This window comes from Bactrocera tryoni, unplaced genomic scaffold (genome assembly GCF_016617805.1).
Source record: "Bactrocera tryoni isolate S06 unplaced genomic scaffold, CSIRO_BtryS06_freeze2 ctg7180000200685_QRY, whole genome shotgun sequence".
Taxonomy (NCBI): Eukaryota; Metazoa; Arthropoda; class Insecta; order Diptera; family Tephritidae; genus Bactrocera; species Bactrocera tryoni.
Window position 1 is genome coordinate 1 of NW_024394335.1, and position 15,526 is coordinate 15,526.

The following is a 15,526-nucleotide window of genomic DNA, read 5'->3' on the forward strand; positions in this document are numbered from 1 at the left end:
AGTCACCATCGATATCCCTAATCCACTCCTTCAAAAGATTTCAAATTTGAATGGAATCTTCTTTCATAAATATCTATCCAATTCAAATATTTTTCATTCATCGTCCGATCATAGCTAATGGAACTCCAACTGCGAACAGAACAAGTAGGTAAGATTAGATTATATGACTGATCCTCTACATGGTGGAAATAGCACACTTAGAGCGTTATGAATAGTTCTTTCTGAAGCCAGATTAAAAACTCCCTTAATTGAACATCTAAGCGCCTGAAACTAGAACAAATCTGCACAGGTGCTTTATTTCTATTTCCGCTATTTCACTGGAATTCTAAAAATATGAGTTTCGAGATATTGTTGTCTTGTTTTGGCAATTTCGGGACATTCGAGAAAAAAGTGTTGAGGTAATACTATTTCATCTTCTTCCAAATAGCTGTTGCAACTGGCATCTGCTTAAATTTTTAATCTTACCGCATTAATGCCGATCGGACAGTGTTCAGTTAGAACTTCAACAATTACCAAAATGTGGACTTTTCTGTCTGCGAAGCGTATAGACTGTCATCGCATTTGCGACTTGACTCCCATGTCACTGTTAACAGCCCAAAACTTCAAAGTCGTAGGTAATTTCGTTAATCTTGGAACCAATGTAAGCAGTAGCAACAATTTCAGCCTCGAAATCCAGCGAAGAAGATCTCTTGTCAACATGTGCTACTTAGGACTACGTAATCAATTGAAAAGCAACCTATTCTCTCGACGAACAAAGACCAAACTCTACAAGTCCCTCATTATTCCGTCCCTACTATATGGTCCGCGAGCAATGGCAATGACATCTTCTGATCAGTTCACCTTAGGACTCAAGACAGAGCGGCTGCTTTGGCTGGGTCGTGTTGTAAGGATGGAGGATAAAAATCCAGCTTCGAAGGTATTCGAGTCAATACCCGCCGGTGGAAGCAGGGGAAGAGGAAGGCCTCCACTCCGTTGAAGAGATCACACAGGTGGCGAAGGACCCGGCTGCCAAATAGCGAAAAGAGGAAACTCCTGGCGCGCTGCTATTAACTCGGCTATAACCGCGTAAGCGGCGTTCTCTACGCCAGCGAAGATAAAGAAGAAGACTTTTCTGTGTGAAAAGCATTCACCAGACCTCTTATGAATTACCCTGAGCCAGACCTGCGACTGCACTGCTGCTAATAGTTGGCCGTATAGGAACTCGACGCTAGAGATATGAGCATACTATCAGCGAGCTAAATGCTAATATCGCTCTGAAGGAGGCTGTACTCAGCAGCAATAGAACTACTGTTACCTTTGTGGACACCTTGCAGTGGTCCCGGAACATAAAACCGGAGCTGAAAGTCATTTATTATCATATCGGAAACTGCAAGGAAATACCTATGTAAAGATACCTTATGCGAAAAATGTGATTCCAGCCGTGCAGACGGTGATATGTGAGCAATAAGAAACTTGGTCTTTGGTTGTGAAGAGCTTTTTGAAATGGTATTTTGAAATATACAAGTCGCTTAAAATCATAACGGATGCCGAAAACTAATAAACTGCGACGAAGAAGAAAGCAGGAAAAACTTCTGCAGTGTATTAAATGACAGATAAAAACAAGGAATGCAATGACCTTAGTTTCAATAATTTCGTTTTAATATTAAAACGTAAGGTATTTGCTGAGCTTGCTGCTTGAAGTTAAGACCACAGAGATGTTAGACCATGTAACTGTCTCTTCGGAGAGCTTAACTTATCACTATGGTAGAAATCTACAGCCAACATACCATAAAAAATTATAATTTTAATGCTGCACTTTGATGCTGAAATAAGCACAGAGTGTAATGTAAAATTTTGTGTGAAGGTATTTTAAAACTTCTGAGTCCAGGGAAACTTTGTGGTACTAAACGCATTAAAAGGACACGACAGTGCAAGCGTTTAGCGATAAAAGGCATATTCTTAGAGCCCTGCAAAATGACTATTATATTTAAAATAACCCTTTCCTTTTTGAGAAAAGAAAGGCTCTTTAAACTAAAGAAATAATTGCGGACAATTACAATTGACAAAATTTAAACGAATGTGGAGAGTTAAAAGTTTAAGATGAAAATCGAAGCAGAATATATGAGGGTGCCCTCATAAGCACTACGGACTCAAATACCGCCACTTCCGCTCACTTACGGCAGTGTATGTATGTGACGAAATGTTTGCTAGGGAATGTCGTGCATATTTGCGTACAGGCTTGACGGCGCACCAAGTCAAGCTAAGACAAAACGAATCGACCAGCAACAGCAGGAGCTGGCGAAGAGTAAGGGCAAACATGTCAGGAGCAAGCAGGGAAATAATTTAACACACATGACTGCTGCAACTGTCCCGTAGCTCGCTGGAACCGTGGAAACCGACTGTGCCAGGCGAAACACAAAGGGAAGTTGTAAAAAGCAGAAAATTAAGGAGCAGAAAACCTAAAAGCCGACATAAACAAAATAACAACAAAAGAAGAAGAAAAAGCGACCCATACGAAGAAAAAATAAACAAAACAAGAAAAAGCGCTAACTACGGCTGCACCGAAGCTAATATACCCTTCATATGTGCATTTCTTTTGGTAACTATGTGTTCAGTTTGTATAGAAGCTATATGCTTTAGTAATCCGAGCTGAACATTTTTTCGGAGGTTATTTTATTATCTTAAGCAGTAATCCATGTCAAATTTCGTGAAGATACCACGTCAAATGCGACAGTTTTTCACACAAGCCCTTGATTCCGATCGTTCAGTTTGTATGGCAGCTATATGTTATAGTTAGCCGATCTCAACAATTTCTTCCGATATTACATTATTTCTATGAAAAATAACTCACACAGAATTTCGTGAAGATACGTTGTCAAATGTGAAAGTTTTCCATACAAGAACTTGATTCCGATCGTTCAGTTTGTATGGCAGCTATATGCTATAGTTAACCGATCTGAACAATTTATTCGGAGATAACATTGTTGCCTTAGAAAATAATATATATCAAATTTCGTGAATATATCTTGTCAAATGTGAAAGTTTTCCATACAAGCATTTGATTCCGATCGTTCAGTTTGTATGGCAGCTATATGTTATAGTGGTCCGATATCGCCGTTCCGACAAATGAGCAGCTTCTTGAAGAGAAAATGACGTTTGCAAAATTTCAAAACGATATCTTAAAAACTGAGGGACTAGTTCGTATATATACAGACGGACAGACAGACAGACAAACGGACATGGCTTAATCGACTCAGCTCAAGATACTGATCATATATACTTTACAAACTTCGTGACAAACTTAATACACTCTGTTCAGGGTATAATTAGATGTTGTGCAGGCATATACGAGTGAGTTTGTGTAGCGTAGAACCGGAAAGAAACTCAGGCGACAGTGGAAATACTCAAGCGAGCCTATTGGTTTGAGAAAAATGAGCGCTATTTGGTTGTTAGGAGTATACGCCTGTTTGTATGCTACATTTATTATTTGCGCTAAAAAAGTGTTGGGACAATTTTTGCTTTGCCCACACGCACACTCATATATGCCTATATTACAGTTGATACGCTCGAGTACATTGACATGCAGTATTTTAATATGGCCCGGCAAGCAGGTTGCCAGCAAACACATACGTCTATAATATGTAGCGACCGCCACAAAGAGTGGCATTAACAACGACACGGGATTTTCTCACTTCATACCGAGTCGTAGTCAGATGTAGATACTTGAAATAATTGCTTATATATATTATAACAGGAAGGCGCCCAATTTGATATAATTATTTTGTAAATGAGATCTCGTCCTGTGGAATTTAGATTAAGCTTTTCCTTCTCAAACAAAGTCAAACCTATTTATAGTTTAAAAGTCGAACGGATTCCCAAATTCTTATATTAGATGCATGAGAGTTAGGCGATGCACACATCCACTTTGATCCAGTTTAGGCACAAGAACTCACTGTTATTAGAAAAAAAACTATTCATCGATATATGTGCAGTTATGTTGACAGTTTTCTTCGATTATCGAGGTGTTGTGCACTTCGAATTCCTGTATACAAAGAGTACTATATGAGGGTTGTGCGTGGTTTGCCCGAAGGTATTAGTAGAAATAGTCCGGAATTATGGGCCGACAACTCTTGGTTTTCGCACTACGATAACGCAGCGCCACATATTGCATTGATTCTTCCGATTTGTGGTTATTCAGCAAACTCAAGCGACCGCTCCAGGAAACACTTTTGTGTCAATTGAAGACAGTAAACGTAAATCGCTACGCGCACTGAAGGCTATTTGACATATGTTTCGAGCATTAGAAAAAACGTTACCACTAGTGTGTTGGGGTCAAGGGGGTTACTTTGAAGAGGACGACTTAGATTTGGAGGAAGTAATTAAGAATTTTAAAATTTCAAGCAAAGTCTTACTATTTTCTGCTCATAGCAGTACCATATGATTTCAAAATGTGTCTGGAGGCTTTATAACTAATTTAGGGTTACAAAAATTGCTTTGGTCGCAGATTGCCTACCCGCTTAAAGGGTCACTAAGCTACATAAGTAATTATCCGGAATTTCAAACAACTTGCGAAGTTCTGCACGAATACAAAACTTCGCCAAATAAATATTCTCAAGAAATTGAACTAAATGTTTAGGGAAAAAAACTGAAAGTTTCTATAGCCTCTACATTTGCTGAATATGAGAAATAAAATTCCACATATTTCAACCATTGCAAATTACTTATAGCTGGCATACGAAACGACCAAACAATGAGGAGTCCATACAGCATTTGCTGGCGACAGGTCGTGCAAAAATCAAGGAAGGCACGCTAATTATAACCGCAGTCGATCGATCCGACAGCGGAGCCTTCTTCTGCACTGCCACCAACTCGGAAGGCAGCGAAACTTTGGAAGTACAAATTGCTGTTACATCACCGCTCACTGCCAGCATCCAACCCACCGTGCAAACAGTGAATCTGGGCAAAACCGCAAACTTGGTGAGTTCCATAGCCAGAAGGCGAAAATTTAATTGAATATTCACGAAATTTATTTGAAACACACAAAAAATCACTTAAATTTCGCACAATTAGCCTAATGATTGGCGTTTTTGTGTAGCTCTAATCGTAGATATGTGTGCTTTTCATTAGATTTGTAGCATTTCGGGCTTCCCAAAACAGAGTGTTCTTTGGCTGAAGGATGGTCAGCCACTGCGTTCCGGCGCGCGCGTTCGTCTACTCTCCACAGAGCACATACGCATTACGTCCATTACGAAGGAAGACAAAGGGATGTATCAGTGTATTGTGAAAAATGATTTGGAATCGGCCCAAGCCACAGCGGAATTGCGACTAGGAGGTGAGTAGAGTGCTAATTATGGCAATTACTTGATTATATTTCATAATTGCAATTAAGCTTTATTTAAAAGTGTGAGCGCAATATTCAAAGGGGGTGGGTCAAAAAGATAACTAAAAGATAAATAGGAAAACGGTGTAGTACCTTCGCACCAGCATATTTCTTCAGGAAGGATGGAGTAGTAGTAAACTTTTTGTTATTATGAGTTGTACTTGGCGGTAGAGAACTTCACCGCTTCTATTCTGGACTGACAACTTGGTTTAAATTAACACGAAGTAGCTATAAAAAAGGTTGCAGAACCAGATATTCCCAAACGAAGTAAGGATTTATGTTCCTCTTTTAGCTGACTTAAAGTGAGTTCATAAAGTTCATCAGCTTTCTCATTTTTCCGAATATTAGACGACATTGGTGTCTGAGGTTGTTCGCTTTATGAAAATGTCTCCCACATTTACGCCGTTCTCCATGATTCTGCTTCTACATTTCGGCTTTTCTAGTAGCTCACGTAGTTTATTAATTCGAAATTCTCTTTCGACCGAAAAACTTCCATTTATTTGAAGCTTGCCTATTATAATAGAAAATGTTTTAAGATTTCGTGCTCCTTGGAAAAACTTCGGTGCACACTCTACATTATACTATTTCAAGCACACCGATATTTTTTAAAATAATATAACTTACGTCTAAGATCCTTTTATAAATAAAGGTTAATCTCCCTTGAAACCAATTATGGAAATCCCACTTCTTGCTTTATAATAAGATTAAATTCAAGCTCAAGCAAATCCATTTTCTTAACTTTAAGAACGTGGATCTAATACTTGTTTCAGTTTCGGATAAGTCTCGTGTGTTTTGTTAATAATATTTCAGATGATACTTACTTAACTGATAACATTATTTTTTTTCAGAGGTAGCACCACAGCTAATCTACAAATTCATCGAACAGACTATTCAACCCGGACCGTCAGTTTCGCTGAAGTGTAGCGCCAGTGGCAATCCAACACCGAAAATCGTCTGGCACTTGGATGGATTTCCGCTACCAAATGTGAGTATGGTAACCTTACTCATTTACAATATTATGTATAGCTAATAAATGCATATTTAACGTACCATAAATAGCAAATGTTGACTCAACTTAAGAAAAATATATGCAGTTAAGTTTCCGTTTCAGTTATTAGCTGTATATATGACTTTATGGGTGCACTAAGTTGATGCCATTTAATTCCACAATTAAATAGAACGTGTTGCGTCCTCACAACTTGAGAGGAGAGAGCGTTCAAAGTATAACCCAGTCTGATTTTGAGCAAAAACAGTTCATTAACAGAAAAAATAGAGAGAAACATTACTAACTCGATTGCTCACCTGACAATTAGCTTGCACCACTGAAGCCGAGGTATCTGCACATTTTGTTGCCACTGCAAATGTCTTCATATTTCAAATTCAATTTTTCCATTTGCGGAAACCGCATATATGAATTCATACATATGTAGTTATGTCCTTAACGGGTGTTTTTTAGTCGTTTACTCGAGTGTACGCTTTTGTTGCTGTGGAGCAGAGTATCGAAGAAGACCCAAATAAGTAAATACGCAACAATTGAACCTTTGCCCAACCAATCTATGAAAAATTTTTCTAAAGGATGTTGGACTTACAAAATCCATCTGCTGCAAGAATTGAAGTCGAACGACCATCAACAATGTCGCAAATTCGGTGAATAAATCCAAAACAAACTGGCCACCGATTTTGAATGGGTACGTTAATCAACAAACTTGTCGCATTTGGAGTGAGTGGAGTGTAGCACATTCTCAAAACGTCTCTGTTTGTTGTACTCTATGTTTAGAGGGAAACATTTGGTTCACATTTCTTAAAAAATTGCATTTAATTGGAAACGGAAAAAATCAATTTATCGAAGGAAACTTTTGGTGAGTGCATTATCTCGTACACCATTCACATATTTTTTGTGGGGATATGTGTGGTCACCTGTCTACGCAGGTAAGTGCGTGACGATTGACCACTGGGAAGATAATACTTGGGGCGTTGTTGCTGTCATATGACTCCACTTTTGCTAAAATTGGGTCTCTCAATAGCAATTTATTCGAGTTGGCCTCGGAGGTAACTTTCCAAACTCATTTTTAAAAACTAAAGCTGAAATAACAGGAAGCCACATGTCTAAAAACACACCCTTTACTTATAGAATGTTTAAAAAAGTACATATATGTGCATAGTGAAGCATTAACGCGTGATTGCTGTCACCAGCAACTTTGAATATGACATATTGAAGAGGACGTACTGGTGTTGCACCAACACACTAGCACTTACATACACACGCAAATTAATAGTGAAGTGAGCTTTTCACTCCTCGTGATGGACAAGAGTTATGTTAAAAGCATTAGAAATCAATGTTGGTATGTTCCACACACTTGTGGTGATGTATCAGCATAGAAATGCATGAAATATTTTATGTCGAATTTCATTGTATATATTGTATATTCTCAAAAGACAGTGTTTTGACTGGAACTTTTAAGAAAACAACGAAATGTAAGCCATTTAAGCTGTTTATTCCAGTACTGATAGATGCCTGTAGAGCTACCGCATACATTACTCCAAAAGGAAAACTAGTATGAAGCAAAAAATATCTGGTACTGGTAACGATTTTGGTTTTATTCGTTAATCATTTTTCTATGTTTTTATACGCTGAGTAGGTTATCTTAAGTTTGTCGTGAAGTTTGTAACACCCAGAAGAAAGAAATTTGACAAGGGCACCATCTGGCAATGGTGCAATTTCCGAAGAAATTGTTCAGATCGGATAGCTACAACGTTTAGCTGTCGTACAAACTAAACGGTCGGAATCAACTGCTTGTATGGAAATCATTTTTATTCGACGAGATATCTTCGCGGAATTAAGCACGGGTTAATTTTTAGAGAAGGGTGTGGTTTCTAAAGGAATTGAAAAATATAGCTGAACTATCACAATCGAGATAAATACCATTTTATACCCTTATAAGTTATAGGAGATGCACCTAAGAACGGTATTATAATTATGTAGGCCAAACATATTAAGGCTTTTTAATTTAAATTTCGCGCGAAAACCAATTCGTCGAAATATTTATTTTCTAAGTTAGTATGACTGTGTGCGACATCTCTGCCACTTGTCACATCAGGCGTGCTGCACTCCGAATTCCTTCCGACTGGCCAAACGGTCAACAAGGAATACTATCTTTATGCGTCGTTTGCGCGTTTGCATTTATTCTTCATGAGGTTTTCGCCAAATTTTCAATCAATATCATGCCGCAACCAACTATCGCTAAATGGAAAAACTTTTGAGTCAAGGCATTAAACGTGAATCGCTACGCGTATTGACCGAAATTTCGGAAATTGACTTTAACAACTCTTTCGAAGATTTCAAAAACCATTGCTATTAGAGGATTGAGGCCTAGGGGAACGACATAGATTTTGAAGAATAAATTAAGAATTTTAAGACTATAAAAAAGTCTTACTATTTTTTGCTCATAGCAGTAGCGTCGCTGTCGCCGTAGTTAAAAGTTTTTCTCGTTTTGAACTAACAATAAAACCAAATTTGCAAAATAATTCAGTATTGACATTCCTAGAGATCACACATCGTCTTTGGTATTTGTCATCAATGCGGTAGTGACAGTTTTGTCCTCATCGCTTTTTCTCCATGACTCACTTGCGTGTTAGTGGCTATTTTATGCTCTGGCAACATTTTACTACAGAGTATAATAGTTTTGTTTTTTGGTGACGAAGGGTCATTGCCTTTTAGTTTTGCCGCCATTTTTTTCGTGTCTGAATAAATGGATCGAAAATGTTTCTCAGCTATTTTTCTTCTATCATATTTGATGCCTTTGCTGCATATTGAATAACTGCATCATGCCGTTGAACCCATTTTGTTTCACATAACTGTATAAGTTGTTCGTGAAGTATTTTTCCCAAGGCGGTCGAACGCTTGGGATGCTCTTGAAAAATTTGTCCCCTCTTTTGGTACTGCCTACCATCTCTATTAAACATATCTTAATAGATTTGAAAATACTGCTGTACAGTTTGTGACATTAACATAACTGCAGCATAAAAACACGCCGTAAAAATGCAGAATGGTTTAGCTGTCAGCAGTTGGCTTTTCTATGTTGAAAAACTTGGAACATAAACCGATGAGAATGTATCAATCGAACAGATCACAGATGGAGCTGAATCCGGCATCTATTTTTCCGCGTCGCTTTAAATTCAGCAATTTGAGTTACGGAACTGATTGGATTTATTAACAATTTAATCTGCATACGTTGCTATACTTCGTAACTTCAGTGGTATCTTAGCATTGTTTATTATACTCAAAAATGGAGACAATCATTAATTTTGTTTCTGAATTAAAATGGCAAATTTCTTTATTATAAAATGTCTCCGATTTCCCCCTATGAAGCCACTGTATATGTATATATAAATGATCAGGACGCAATAATAAAGCAATAAAACAAGATATGGAACTGTAACTTCACACAGAGGAATGCTGTAGCACGAAGCACCAAAGCTACAATAGCAAAATTTGGTCAGGACAATTCTTATGGGAACTGTTACCACTAGTGTGTAAATGAATGAAATCGGATGATAACCCCGCCCATAAAACGGTACTGTTAATGGTTTGATGATTATACAATTATCATGGTTTGGCTTTATACAATTCAAGTTAAAAATGGACGCTGGCGTGGCACCGCTCACTTTTAAGTAAATTTAACCGGAAGCCCCCACAGATTCGAACTAACTTCTATACTTTACAGTTTTTTATTTTACACTGCACCCATATAACACAATTTTTAATTCCATCTGTCTCTTTGCTATCCTGTGTACAAAAAAACAAGAAGAACTTAATATAACGGGATAAAGCTTTCCACGAATGCCATCTTATTACCATAAATTGTTCGAGTCTAACAAAAACTATTCTAGCCCCTAGGTACCGAATATTTGGATCCCCGTACCGAAAGCTGACTTTTGACCGAAAATAATGGTCAATGTATAAGATATACAATTGAAATTAATAGAGATATTTTAATAGTAATAGTAAAAGTGTTAAAAATGAGTTGAATCGGATCAATATTTCCATCGGGCTCCATATACCTAATATAAAGATTTTCGAACTTCCGGGCGACTTTATACTGCATATATCGGCCAAAATTTGATAAATCAAAGAAAATTACTGAGCGTGTTTTACTTATAACTGTATATCTTTATACCTAAAATGAATAAATATGGCAGAAAACTTGACCTGCCTCACATATAACAAACAAATATATAACATCCGGATGACTTTGACGTTTTGCACCTTAAGGTCCCTTACTTTGATCCTTGTAAGTTGCAAGATTATAAGATGTTCGGTTGCATCAGAACTAAGCTTTCTTACTTGTTAATGCTATAGATTATTGTTGTTGACAGTTTCGTTGTTGCAGTAGTTCCGTGTGGCTGCTGGTCCAAGCGACGAGCGCGTATTTTGCATAAATCGCATTTTGATGTTATGCCCGAGAGGATACACAAATTAAAGTCATCGTCAGAGTTCTGCGCATTTGAAGTCTCCAATGCATCCGTCTTAAAATGTACGCCCCACAACCTTTTAGTCTGTTAGAGTATTAAGAAATATGTATGTTTGGGCGTCTGGTCTTCTCTTGCCGGCTGCGACTGTTGTGCTTGTATGTTGCTTTGGTGCTTTGCGTCCATACTCTTTTGGTACTCGTTGCAGCGGCAAAAGTGGTTGACAGCTTGAAAACTGCAACTGGAAAGTTCAATCGATCCTGCTGTTTTTGTGGTTGCAGTTGATGGTTCCATTGTAGTTTTAGTCATATTGCATATGTACGTTCCGATATATGTATGTATGCCATCATCACAACGCAAAAAAATTTAAATCCTAACTTTGGCTTTGAAAAATACGCTCTATTACTTTGAGAATAAAAATCAACTTAAACATATCAGAATTTAAATTCTTGCAAAAAATGGTCAGGAAGAAGCTACTTTGTGTAATTTTGAACTTGTGCCGATTTCACCGATTTTGAGTATGAAGATTATGTTGATGTAAAAACTAGAAAAGAAAACAAGAATTTTCCAAAATGGATACCTCAGTCACACTTAATTATAATTAAACGCTGTAAGAATCCGACAGTTAAAGGTCAGATTGTTATATAGAAATTACATATACATATAAATAGGTAAGTAAATGTATGGGAAATTGGGAAATAAAACTTCGACTTCTTCTCTTCAAATGAACAAGTTAACGCATACTCGTGCTGTACTCACAAGTGTCAGTTAATAGTCAAAACCGAAACAGTTTCCGAAAAAAGAAATCAGATGGAGTATAATAGTGTATTGAAAACGATATATGCCTAGGTCCAAAAGGATATATGAGAATAAGAAAGTAAAACGTAGTCCTCTCCTGCTTACAAGAAAATTAGGAAAAACATGAACTTTGGCAAAATCACTTAGGCTAATATTCTGCTAATTAAAAAAAAAAGTGTTTGCTTAATAGCTTAATAGCACAACTTACTTACAGATAAGATGGTTTTCCAACTCGCCAATCAACACGACACGTATAACTGGCCGTGTTTTGTTTTTTTTTTTGTTTCAAATAAAAGAAAGGACTAACAAGCAACTTGAATATGATTTAAACATATAATTACAAAATTACAAAACTACTATGAGAGTATAGGCTAATTTGAAAGATCGCTGGGTTTGAGGCGTTTGAGTCGTCTTGGTGGTCCATCTCTGGAAGTTCACATAGCTACTTCTTCGTTACAATGCAATTTTTAATATTTCTGCATTAACCGAGTTTACGCCTAGATCATGCTCTATATCAGCACATCTACAATACCAAGGTGCTTTGACAATTAATCTTCGTACTTTGTTTTGAAATTGTTGGATGACTTTCTTATTGTTTGCGTTAGTACATACCCAGAGTTGTGCGCCATAGCTCCATATCGGTCGGAGTATTTGTTTATAGATAATTAACTTATTTTCGATGGATAACACTGATTTGTACTGATTCAAATTAAAGTACGGTATTCGTGCACCGTCTATGAAAATTGGTAAGTGCTGTATCCTTTCGTATGTGAAAACATAATGAACATACTTAGCTTCATTCGGTATTAACTGCCATTTCTTTGCCCATTGTAAGACTTTATTTACAGCTTTTTGGAGCTTTGTAGTGGACTCGTGTTCACTACTACCAACAGCAAGCAACACGGTATCATCTGCAAATGTGGCTGTCGTATAATTGCCGTCTATTGGCAGGTCGTGCGTGAATAGAATATTAAGAAGAGGGACCAACACACTACCTTGTGGAACTCCTGCTTTTATTTTCCTAAGAATAGAATATTCGTCTCCTTGTTTAACGCGGAAGTAGCGATCTGATAAATACGATTTTATGATGACATAATGCTGTTTCGGTAAAATCAGTTTCAGTTTCGATAGCAGTACTTTATGACAAAGTTTATCGAAGTTTTTGCAACATCAAAAAACACGGCAGACATTGGTATTTATGTCAGACATAAAAACCGAAGTGGGAATGGGGAGTCCGCAAGATCCATGAACCATATTGGTTTTCATCACATCAGGAATTTCCGCAGAAATGATTTCATCACTTTGGTCCGGTGTAATCACCATCCACCCTCCAAAGAAGAATGTGTGCGTGCGGCAAACCTCTTTTCTGCCCCACAACAGAGTACATCCAGCATCTAACAGCACCTTACATATATACCATACGTTGCTTCAAGATAAAGTCGATCAAACATCGTAGCTGTTGTTTGAAAAGTCGTGCTGTAACATCGTGACGATCGCTTACTGATTGACCGCGATTCATAATTCCACACATATGTCATCGCATCCTGGGAGTACTCGATCATGTGTTTTGTGCTGCCAAGTATAAGGGTTTTTTATTTTGAAACCTTTCCCGATCCACAACGAACAAAACAAACATTCAAGAAAAGGGCTGTGTACAAAGTTTTCCGGCTATTATTTGAATTTTTCTCGCCGTAAAAACCATTTTTGAGCTTCAACAAATATTTAAAGAAAAAAATTAACCGAAATGGTTCAGGCATTGTTGAGTAATGCGTTTTTATATTATAGATATATTCTTCACTGCGTGCTGGACGTAGTCTGTCGGTCCTTCCACCTTGTGGAACTTCAGCGGTCGGTCGGTTATTATCCAATAATGAATGCAGGTTCTGCATGTGTGATACTGTTGCGAATAGTACGCTCAGTATATTAATTATGTTGACCATAAGTTGAGTGAAGTACACGAAACACATTCTCTACAGAACTTGAGTTTTCAAATAAGGTTGAACGATTTGTAAACGTTGTTCAGTCTTTCCATGATGAAATGGCAAAAAATACTGAACAGAAATAAAATACGCGTGATCTATCAAAACAAGGCTATTCAAAAAAGTACCTCTACTTGGATCACCTGTTATATTAACCTTCTAGCTTATACTTATTAGGAAAGGATTAACCTTAAAAATTAAAATAATTTCTTTCAATATAATATAGAATACTGTAAATATTAATTTAGGATATTTTTTGTCTTTTTCTGGTTACCTTATTCACTGCGCAAATAATAATTTAATATTTACCTTTGAGTCAACACTTTTTTTTATATTCGTTAGCAAATTTTAAAATCTTTAACACCATACTTGGCATTTCCCCATAGAACGACCGTCTCATGATTGGACAATATGTCACAATGTTTGGTGATGTTATAAGCCATGTCAACATATCTGCAGTAAAGTCAGAAGATGGTGGCGAATACGAGTGCAAAGCAATATCACGGGCAGGTGAAGCATCGCATTCGGCACGCTTAAACATCTACGGTGAGTGGAGCTAATATAAATATAAATATTCACACATAGAAATATTAATAAAACACATATGACACCCCCAGACCGATTGACAGGATGCTCTAATGTACTTGGAAATTTTGTGGAAATGAACATCGCACTTTTCGCTGAAGTTCATATATTTCATTTGTTTGCTTAGCTTTTTTACATACCTTACAAGGTTACTCAAATATATATTATTTTTCTCACTCACAGGTATGCCACGTGGGCGCATGATGCCGAAACTATCTGCAGCGGCGGGAAAGACCCTTTTTCTTAAATGCCCTGTGGTAGGATATCCAATCGACAGCATTATCATAGAGAAAGGTAAGCGTGCATGTACGAGTTCATATTTATTAATTTGCAAGCGCACATACAAATATGCACATAACATTCATACGAACTTTGCTGACAGCTCAGCGTTTGTATCGTCGGTCGGTTTCAATGTTAAGAATACCTTGCGAACGAAATTCTCTTCTGCGAGCACTTCCGCTCAACGAGTTTATTGCATATTGTACAGAGTACGAATGTAGCATGCAGCATGTGGCAAGTGATGCTTTTGGGGCTTTGCATGTTTAGTTGGAACGCATCTGCTCACATTGGGGTGATCCTTAAATACAATTAAAACAAATATTCACTCGAGCATACATCGAAAATCAGCAGTACGTGCGGAAGCCATCTTCAAGCTTAATCAGACCTGTTCTATTGCCGCGGATATATGCTTTTACAGTGCTGTCCTGTGGATCTTATAGGTTTGACTAGGTTAGCTGGGTACTCTCATGTGAACGCATACATTTTACCACTTTTTAGGAATTTTTTTTTATACGACAAGAAAATTCAATTATTTTAATTTTTTAATGTATTTTTGTTTGTATTTTGAAATGTACAAAAAGGTTTTGTTTTTCGTTTTTTACATTTTTAATATATATTTTTTTTAAATCAAAGTAGTCCCCAACAAAAAAAGTAGTTCACTGGTCATGGTGATAGCGGCTGTTCATGTTGTCTGAAATAAAAAAAATCAAATGGATTATTATTCAGTAGTTCTGCGGCGATCGTCCCTACCAAATATTTTCAATTTCATAAAAAACAATGTCGAACTTCAAAAAAAGGTCACGAAAATCTTGTTTTTTTTCGTTAAAAATCGTTTAAAAAAGATGAAAATATTTTCGAAAATAAACAATTCTGGTAGGGACGATAACTATAAATGAGTAGAAGAACTTATGTAAATTTTAAAGCAATCGGTTGAATACTTTTTTTTTTAGGACCATGACAGTTTCAGAAAATGCGTTTAGAAACGTAGCAGCTGCAGAGTTGTTATGGCGCCTGGTAGACAGTCGCTTACGACACGCTGCAACTTATCAAACACTGG

At 37.2% G+C, this 15,526-nt stretch overlaps 1 protein-coding gene across 1 annotated transcript; it reads left to right on the forward strand.

The window, feature by feature from the left end:
• Positions 1 to 4,706: 4,706 nt before the first annotated feature.
• Positions 4,707 to 14,578, forward strand: LOC120779350 (Down syndrome cell adhesion molecule-like protein Dscam2; the record flags this gene model as incomplete). Its single annotated transcript, XM_040111546.1, has 5 exons — positions 4,707 to 4,956; positions 5,107 to 5,311; positions 6,208 to 6,344; positions 13,992 to 14,151; positions 14,374 to 14,578. Coding segments are annotated over 5 exons (957 nt in total), but the record flags the coding sequence as incomplete, so codon positions are not given.
• Between the last annotated feature and the right edge of the window lie 948 nt (positions 14,579 to 15,526).